The sequence below is a fragment of the Pseudopipra pipra genome, chromosome 23, assembly GCF_036250125.1.
Source record: "Pseudopipra pipra isolate bDixPip1 chromosome 23, bDixPip1.hap1, whole genome shotgun sequence".
Classification (NCBI taxonomy): domain Eukaryota; kingdom Metazoa; phylum Chordata; class Aves; order Passeriformes; family Pipridae; genus Pseudopipra; species Pseudopipra pipra.
Window position 1 is genome coordinate 3,191,104 of NC_087571.1, and position 9,609 is coordinate 3,200,712.

General features: G+C 46.3%; 1 protein-coding gene across 1 annotated transcript in view; it reads left to right on the plus strand.

Annotated features, from left to right (window-relative positions):
* Positions 1 to 9,294, plus strand: part of JAM3 (junctional adhesion molecule 3) — a 31,552-nt gene extending 22,258 nt beyond the window's left edge. The window contains exons 2-9 of the mRNA XM_064634696.1: positions 1,478 to 1,543; positions 2,343 to 2,456; positions 3,283 to 3,435; positions 3,620 to 3,816; positions 4,151 to 4,250; positions 4,592 to 4,721; positions 6,107 to 6,161; positions 6,790 to 9,294. Of these exons, the coding sequence (XP_064490766.1) occupies positions 1,478 to 1,543; positions 2,343 to 2,456; positions 3,283 to 3,435; positions 3,620 to 3,816; positions 4,151 to 4,250; positions 4,592 to 4,721; positions 6,107 to 6,161; positions 6,790 to 6,825 (851 nt within the window). The 3' untranslated portion in view covers positions 6,826 to 9,294. The remainder of the gene's footprint in view (positions 1 to 1,477; positions 1,544 to 2,342; positions 2,457 to 3,282; positions 3,436 to 3,619; positions 3,817 to 4,150; positions 4,251 to 4,591; positions 4,722 to 6,106; positions 6,162 to 6,789) is intronic.
* The last annotated feature ends 315 nt before the right edge of the window (positions 9,295 to 9,609 follow it).

Below are 9,609 nucleotides of genomic sequence, written 5' to 3' on the forward strand. Positions count from 1 at the left end.
GGCTCCGAGGAAAGCAAACAATGAGGGACAGGAATCAGCAGGGAACATTTCAAAATTCCTGGAAGGATTTTAGGTGTTTAAGGTCCTTGAGCTTTCAGTGGGAGTGCCTGTGCAGCTCTTGAGTGTTTCTCAGACTGCTGCCTTGCTCTCTTAGACTGAGCCACTCCACCAGAGGAGTTTCCCCTCTGCATTGTCAGGGTCTCTCTCCAAAAGCTTCCCACCCTGAAAGCCAGCAGAGGAATTAGCACCTATTTGTCACGATGCTGAAGATCATTTCTTTTTCCACATCTCCCTTCAGCTGCCTTTCCTGCTTTCTGTTCATGCTTGTTATGATGTTTTACTCTGCCTGAGACAGTCCAAACCTTTACCTGCATCTCGTGTCATTGAGGCACCAGTTCCCATCATCTTTAACCTGCTGTGTGATCAATGCCCAGCCAGGTCAGTGGGCATCCATCATCCATCCTCCCTTAGCTTCCCACGAGCTTCTGATGGGCTTTGGCACAGCAGAGCTGCACGAGGGGCCACAGCAGACCCCTGCAGCTGATTATTTTGGCACTAATTAAGGTGTGTGTCCTCCTCCTGTATGAGGCAGGGCTTTGGAGCAGCGTGATTTGTGAACACCAGAGCCTGACCGAGAGGCTTTGCAGCAGCCAGAACACCCAGACCCAAAATATCCTCTGTGATGAAGGTGTTTGGTTCACTTTCTTCCTCCTGTGCCACACCAGGCACTCCCTGCTTGCTTCCTTCTCCCTCCAGGGACCTGTTGGTGAGTTGGGTATCCAGTAGAATATGAGTGTTGTTGGTACCTGCTCTGGTGGCATGAACAACAGAAGGGACATGGGAGGCAGATTTTTCAAAACAAAATAACACATGAAGGAGGGAAAATGACTGGATTAATTGGGAACACGTTGGTGCTCAGAGCAAGAAGGGAACAAGCAAGCTGGTGGTACAAAGAGTCTCACAGCTGAACTCCTGTCTTCCCCTTTCATGATTTATTACCTCACATTTTACATTACCACGCTTAAAACCCTTCAGATGTCATCAGCATGTGTTATGGGCCAGGCCTGGCACTTTCCATTTCCAGGCACTGACCAGATCTCTGGAGGTTGCTCTGCTTCCTCCCTTTTCCTGACCATCAAATTCATTTGCAAAATAAAGACTTTCACTCCTGCATTATCAGAGTTCTTTTACCATCTAAATAAGCACAAGGCACAAGGAAATGGCTCATGCTGTCACTGCTTTTGTGCCATTATGTTAATCCTCCTCTTTAATTGCTACTTCTAACAATTATATTTTCCTGTATTTACACCACAACTCCTAAATAAACTTAGTCCTGCTGGAGCAGAGTTAGTAGCCAGGAAAAGGTTTTATCTGGGGAAGCCAGCCCTCAGAGATGATTTCTCAGCAGGCAGCGTGTTTCTAGCTGGGTGACTTATGAGCTGTGCTATTTCTTATTACCTTCTGTTTGTTTTTCCAGGCTGCAGACTCTTGGCTGTGGAGCTGATCTCCAGCAACACCCAGCCCGTGGTGCAGGAATTCCAGAGTGAGTGGCTGTGCTGCCTGTGGGGATTTGCACCAGGCCAAAGAATTGGGGAAAATTCTTATTGGCATTTGGTTTCTTGTGGGAGGCAGGACCACGAGAGCCTGGGATTCAGAGAAGTGCCTAAGAACATGTCTTTGTTTCACCCTGTTTAAAATGGTTTATCGAGGCCCCCTGTGAGCCATGGGTATTGCCAAGTGTCTGCCTAAGTGCTTTGTTGAACTGGATCCCAAAAGAAGGAAAAGCAGTTGCCTTGCAATTAATACACTGAAGAGGGAGTTGGGAGATTTATATTTTATCTTGGTCCTCTTAAACCTGCACTGGGATTCTGGGAAGCCACCTCTCGTGCCCTGTTCTGTACAGATGAGATGCCGGTGCCAGCTTCAAAGGGGAGGATGTTTTCTGGATTTATCCCCAGGAATCATGGTCTCAGTGCATCACCAGACACTGCCCAGGGAGATTGTGCCTCCCTGACTCACGCTGCAGCTCAGAGCAGCAGCAGGACAGTGCTGTGAGCTCACCCTGTCATCAGGGCTTGTTTGCCATAAGTCACAGCCTGCAGGGAACAGTGTGTTCATTCCTCTCCATAGTTGATAGCTGCTTGACTATTATTTTTGCTGGCCAAAATCCATCTTCCCCAATAGCTCCTGGAACCCAGCAGTGTTTCTGTTTGTCAGATGAAAGGGAAGGCTCTGCTTTGTGGGCAGCATCTCCTAATGAAACACCGAATGAGGCTGCCTAAAGCAGAGCAAAAATACAGCTGCTTCCTATTAATCTGTATTCCCATTATTTCTCCTGCTAGGTGTTGAGCTGTCCTGCATCATTAAATCCACTGTGACGCCAGATCCCAGGATCGAGTGGAAGAAAATCCGAGACGGAGAAACCTCTTACGTGTTTTTTGACAATAAAATGCAGGGTATGAAGATTCTTTGCTCTTAGGTTTCCAAAACAGCCTCAGAAGCAGCACAATGGAGAACAAACAAGGCTGTGAAAGGCAGGAGCTCTGGCTGTCTTGCTGCTTTCTTCTGGAACAGAGTCCAGCAGTCAAAGTGCAGGATGGAGAGGGAGCAGGATGTTCTTTCCTCCCTGCCTTCATTATTGACAGGTCACAGTAGGGAGCCACAGAGAGCTGGAGAAGGTAAAAGATACTTCTTGGGTAGGAAAGCAAATGCTGCAGCTTCCTTCATGCAGAGCCTGCTGGGCCCTGCGTGGTCACTGGGTGTCTGAGCTCTCAGGAGCAGGCGCTGACCCCTCCTGTCTTTCCGTGTGACATCTGAGGGCTCCACCTGCCCTTCAGAAGGGGTGTGTGTGTGGAGCTGTCAGTGCCCACTGCTGAGGCAGCACAGGGCTCTGCAGCATCCTGGGAGCACGAGATTAGAAGCAAACTCCTTGGCTTGATAGGAAAACTCCAATGCCAGTAGGGCCTGACTCCATCTGGAATTACTCCAGCACTTTAGATGGGACCAGCAGCCACATCCAAATGAATCTTCCAAAGGAGACAAGGCCCGAGGCTGTCTTGGAAGCTGGATTTTGCCACTCTGTGAGATTTGGAATGGTGCTTTCCAGTCCATCCTCTTCCACAGTTGGCAGCATTGCTTTCCTTTGTGGCCTTTCAGGCATCAAGTTCCTTTTAGGTTGTTCCCTTGACTCCAGAGTCAAAGTTCAACCTCCTAATTTATATGCCCAAAACCAGCCTGTGTGACTTCCCTTGGTTTCTTTCCTCTCTCTTTGCTCTGTATCAGGAGACTTTGCGACCCGGGCAGAGATCCTGAGCCGGACATCCCTGGTGATCAAGAACACCACCCGGATGGACACGGCCACGTACCGCTGCGAGGTGGCAGCGCCCTCCGACACCAAAAGCATCGACGAGATCAACATCCAGCTCACGGTCCAAGGTACCACACCCAACCCAGACACCTCTGCAAGAGGGACCAGAAGGGCCCGTGGGTCTCTCCAGCGTCCAAACTGCAAATAACAGAAAGTTTTGACGCTTTCTTAGCACGGTTATGGAAAGTAGGTCAGAAATGACTTAGTTCTGCTCAGCCCGGTGCCATTCACCTGCTTTGTGTCGCCCCACAGTGAAACCCATGACTCCCAGATGCACTGTGCCTAAAGCTGTACCTGTTGGCAAGTCAGCCTCTCTTCACTGCCACGAGAATGAAGGTTTCCCAAAGTCCACTTACAGCTGGTACCGCAACAGCGAACCTTTGTCACCCGACACGAAAGCCAAACCCCACAACTCCTCCTACACCCTGAACCCCGCCACAGGCACTCTGGTAATGCCCTGACAGATGTCATCAAGGCTTGTTTTGCTGGATAGGTTATTTTTAAGGTCGATTATAAAAGAAAAAGAGGCTTTTGAGGAAGGAATAATTTGAAGGTGGTGAGGTGGTCTAGGATCTGGGTGAGGTGGGAAAGGGAAGATTGATGGAAGGACATCCTGGTCCATTGATTTTGATCACTGGTGATGCCACTTACCTGTTTAGAAAGAGGGAAGATGTCTCACCATGAAGCTCAGGAGAGATGCGTTTTTAGATACGTTTTTATGCCCTCACAGTGCTTTGTTTCTCATGTCCTGCTCCCTTCCCTTTATCCTTTTCTCCTCGGCAGGTTTTCCACGCAGTGCACAAAGGTGACACAGGACGTTACTTCTGCATAGCAACAAATGATGCTGGCTTTGCCAAGTGCGAGGAGCAGGAGATGGAAGTCTGTGAGTGGCTCTACATACAATTTTCATCAGTGCTGGTTGATACATCACCATAAATAAATTGCCATCACCACAAGGAATGAAGGGGGGGCATCATAGAGCATTAAGTCTTTCCTGCTTTCTCATAGCCCCAAACACAGGAGGAAGAAAAATAATATAAAAATTCAGGGAAACATTCAAACACTGTTGAGGTCATGAACAGATTTAGTCTTGAAACCAGAGATTCACTGTGAATTATTGGGGTTTGCTTAAAACATTTGAGAGGTGTCGTTTTAGTGTATGTAAAGCTAGAATGTCACTGCTGCCTTAAAGAAATACTGGATGGTGGCTTCTCTCTTTGCCAGATGACCTCAATATCGGTGGGATAATCGGGGGAGTCCTGGTGGTCCTGGCAGTTTTGGTGCTCATCACCTTTGGGATCTGCTGTGCCTACAGGAGGGGATACTTTGCCAACGGCAAAGAGAGCGGGGAAAGGTAAGATGGGATCCCAGGTGTTCTTGGACAGGCCCCTGCACCCACAGCCACCATGGAGGAGGCTGAAGGGCACCAAAACTTGGAATTTTAATGCCTGACTTGGATATATATCTTCCCAATCCCCTACCAAAGCCTACAGGCCAACCCAGTCCTTGAGGCATCTCATTCCCTGCTGTAAACCCTGCACCATCCAGGTTTATCTTACAGAATCATCACAGAATGGTTTGGGTTGGAAAGGACCTTAAAAATCATCTAGTTCCAACACCCTGTCATGGACAGGGACACCTTCCACTACACCAGGTTGCTCAGAGCTCCAGCCAACCTGCCCTTGAACACTTCCATGGATGGACAGTATTCACTTAAGGGAGAATTTTGGTGTGGCTGCTCTTGTGCTTGCTGCCAACACCAGCCAGAGGATGAAAGCTGTGCTCTTATATCCTCATAATTTGCATGGGAAGGGGGGGACCAGCACAATTAAAAGCCTACAGGTGTTTTTCCAATAAATCATGTGCTGCTGGCATAACGAGGTCTTCAGTTTGATGATCAGCGCTCGCTGCACAATTAGTTGGAAGCATCAGGACATGCATAGGGAATGTATGCAGCAGAGTAGGCTCTCCACAGGAAATCTCACTACTTGTGAGAACCTAAATTTGGGGTGAAAAACAACCACTTTACAGCACACATTAAAATGTTAAAAACAACAGCAATAGCATCAGAGACAAGCCTCGATGTCCTTACAGAGTCTGTGGAAGAGATAATATATGTAAACCCAAGATTCTCACCAGATAGATTTGTTCTGTGCTAAATGTTGCTTTTCAGCACAAGCCCTGTCTTTCTTTTTTTTTTTTTTTCCTCTCTGGTTTGGTTTGTTTTTCAGAGAAAGCTCCAAATACCCTATTTAAATGCAGCTGAGGGCTGGCATCCACTGGACCTGACAGTCGTATATAAATCCTGCATTCCTGTGGGATTGCAAACAAGTGGTGCTTCCTTATAACTAAGAAAAATGCTGAAGGGATCTGGCAGTGAAGGATTGAAATGAACTTTATAATTGCCACAGGAAACAGTGCAGGAGGCACAGAAAGGTAGTGACAGGGACCAGAGCAGGAGAGCCCAGAAAAGAACCAGTTAATCTCTTTGCAGAGCCCTGTGGAAACAGGCAGCAATCTTTTTACCCTGTGCTGAAGGGGAAATAGAAAAAATCCCAGTCATGGCAAATGATGGAATAAACACAGACCCCTCATTTGAGAAACAAACTGGGTTTCTCTCTGCTTGCTTTTCATTCAGCTGCTCCTCCTCATTTCCATCTTTCTCAGCACTTCCCCTCCAAAATCCTGCAGTCCTCCTGTCGCAGAAATGAGATTTTTTCCCCCCCCCCTTTATTTCAGCTACAAGACTCCAGCAAAACCTGATGGCGTTAACTATATCCGGACAGATGATGAGGTAACAAATGATTTGCATTTAACATCTCTCTGTTAAAAGGAGAGGAGGAGGGTGGGCAGAGGGACAACTCGCTTTTTTGGGGCCCACAGACTTTCTCAGAGTGGGCTCCACTCCGAAACAAGGCGGGAGAACACAGGGAAAACAGAAGGGTGAAGGCTGAGTCATTTCCTTGGAAATGATGAACAGTTTAAGTTGCTTGAAGTGACTGATGCCAGGAGCTATCAGAGGCAGCTCTGCTCTGAGTTATCTCGTGGCCTGACCCCCTGGGGATGAGTTTCATTGGATTAAGTGGGCAGGACATGATGCTTTTTACGAGAGAACTTGTATTTTGGGATTTGAGCAGATCACTAAAGCTTAAGACCAGAAATAGCCTCTCCCATTAGCAGAGATACTGATGAGGGAATGGGAAAGTCCCCTGCCATGCCTTGCTGTGTGAGGACAGGAGGAGGAGGCAGCAACTCACCAGTGCAACTGGTGCCTCCCTCTCCTTCCCAGCTGGAAGATGGGGCTCCCTAAAAGCACTCTTATTTATAAACACTTTGGATCTACATTTCTGGGGGCAGCAGGAATGACAAGTTGCCTGGAAAGCTCCTAAATCCTTCCTCCACCCCAAACTGTTTCGTTGCAGGGCGACTTCAGACACAAGTCTTCGTTCGTCATATAGGACACCAAAAGAATACTGCAAAACCAGCAAAAGTGTGAAAATACCTCCTCCAGGAACTCAAAGCAAGAGCAAAAGATTAATTAAGTGCGCTTGGAAGAGTTTGGAACACACAAGAACTCGATAGCTAGCTATCTGTATATCTTTTTTTTCTTTGCCAAAGTTTAAAGTAACTCCTCACTGCCCAACTCGCGTCTCCCCTGCCTCTGGAGATACCAACAGGATCACCTAAACCTGCCCTTGGACTAAGGAAGCGTTTTAATACTTCCCAAGAGACTGGGCTGTGGAAGTTTGTGGCATTGCCTTCTATTTGTGCTGCAGGGACACGGCCACAATGTGCAAACCACCCAGGGGGACAGCATTAGGTAAACGTGCAGTAGACATTGCTAGTACGTGTTACTAGGAGACAAAAAAAGGTGCTGATACAGCAGTAGATGGACTTCAAAGAGCGAGATTTATCCATGCAAGGGGGGGGTTTTCCTCCCAGCAGCTCATTGCCCAGGCCTGGCTGGTGACTTTTACACATTTGTGTGTAAAAGGTTGTCCTGTGCTCGACTCTGACTGCTCAGGAGCAGGGGGGGTGTCTCTGAACAGCCAACAGCGAACACCACTAATGTTCTCAGCCCCTGTGTAAACTTAATTCTTGTTGTTTAACATGATGACCCACCAGGCCAGGATTGCTTCTGTTCCCTGCTTTGTAGAGAACTCACTGCACGCAGGTAACCCCTCCATCTAATCTGCACAAAGCAGACTTGCCTCCTGAGTCCTTCCGTGCTGAAAGAGGCTTAGAGGGGAGGCACAGAACGAGTGCTGAGACATCCCTTTCAGGAAAATTAAAGCCAAATACTTTTTCCTAGGCTGAGATTGCCATAAAAGGTACTGAGATATCTTCCAGCTTTTTTTACCTTCTCCGTTTCTTTTGTAGAACCCCACGTTCTAAATTTTTTGCAAAGATCTATTTTGATTACTTCAGAAAAAGGTAACATTTCTATTTAAAGTGTAAATACGTGATGCCAGCAGTGTTTAAGTAACGGAGCTATTTTTTTACTGTTGAAGCTACAGAGAGGAGCTCAACTGTTGCTATAATATGGCACTGTCAGAGCATATCAGTATTAGTGCAAACTGTATTAAAAAGCTGCAGGTGGAACAGCATCTCTTTCCTCTTAAACCAGCTTCAGCCATTTCCTTGTCACAAGAGGTCTTACCAGACACAGAACAGAGTCACTCAGGGATAGTTTTTGTAAATTTTATGGCAGGAGCTATCAACTTTTTTTTTTTATATAGAAAACTTCTCTTGCCAGTGACCAACACTTTGTTTTTGTTGTTGCAAGAAATATCCAGGGATGGCTATTTTGGATTCAGTTCCAACGAGGTGACAGAGTGACTTCAATGTTTGCTGCCCCTCTGCAGGTTCCCTAAAGCACTAACACGGTGTGACAGCTACAGCAACCCGACAGGTTTAAAGCTTACACAGCCAAGGCCACTGTTTCTGGAGTTGGGAAGGCAAAAGCACGACACAAAAAGCACTTTCTCGGTGTCAGCTGAAACTTTTCTCTAGGTGGTAAAAGAAAAAAAAAAATAAAAAAATTAATTTGGTTCTTTTGGCTTGAGAGAGAATAGCTGGAAACACGTGAAAACACCCACGTTGGTGTTGAACAGCAATGGGTGATACAAGATGTGGGTGCAACACTAGAACTGTGCTGTGGTTTAAGAAGTTTTTTAATGTAGCATAATTTAGTGTTCTTGTATTTCCAATATAAATTGAGTTGTCTTAACTTTTCCTGTATACAGTATTTTGGATACTTGACGATTTGGACTGTCAGTGTTATTTTTTAGTGTTCTGCTTTACTCTGCTTTGTTTCCTAAAGGCCCTCGCTGGACATGCCATTGCTGCATTTGTTTTGCCTAAACAAAGCATTTCCACTTGTCCTTCTGCTGATGAAAGTAAAAATAAGGATGGGGCAGCAATAACCAGATGCTCTCTGTGTAATTCAGGCATTACCACTGCTCTTTTGCAACTATACTCTGGTAACCTTCTTAAGACAAGCTCTTCAGCCAAGCCAGCCAGTCCTGATTGCTGCCTCTAATCATTCTGACATTCCTTTGCACCCTCTGGATATCCACTGCTCCTTCTCTGTGCTGCTGCAAGGATACCTGTAATAAGGGAGAGAGAGGAAAGGGGTGAATCAGGGTAGCTCTGGGCACTATGGGAGCACAATCCACAGTCTCACCAGGCAGCCTTCCTGTGAAAAACCAGCAAAGCCAAGAATCAAAACTTCCATTATTTTCAGTTCTAAAATGCACAGTGGCATCTCTAACGAGAGAAGGGGAGGTGGTCCCCCTCCCCATACAGCTCGTGGGAGCTGATGGATGGAATTCATTGTATTGTTGTGAATAATATTCAGGTTTGTACTAATGTATTACGTTTAACTTTGCCAAGAATGTTTTACATAAATACCAAGCTATAAAGCATTCTTGTAGGGGTTTTTGTTTGGGTTTGGGCGTGGTTTTTAAACAGCCAGATTATGGGAGGTTTCTGTTTTCAATTCAGTGAAATAAGGGGAAGTCTCTTCTGTCAGAGCATGCACTTATTTGTATTGGGATGAAGGTGACAAAGTCCAAGGTATGTTGCTGTTAATCAGTTTTTTCTTGGACATTTGTGTATTACTGGTTCTTCCCTAGAGAAGACTCATTAATGCACACAGGGCACATCTCAAACACTGCTTGAGGACAGAACAAAAACAACAGAAGCACAAAGTAGGAAATAAACTATCCCAATTTACCACT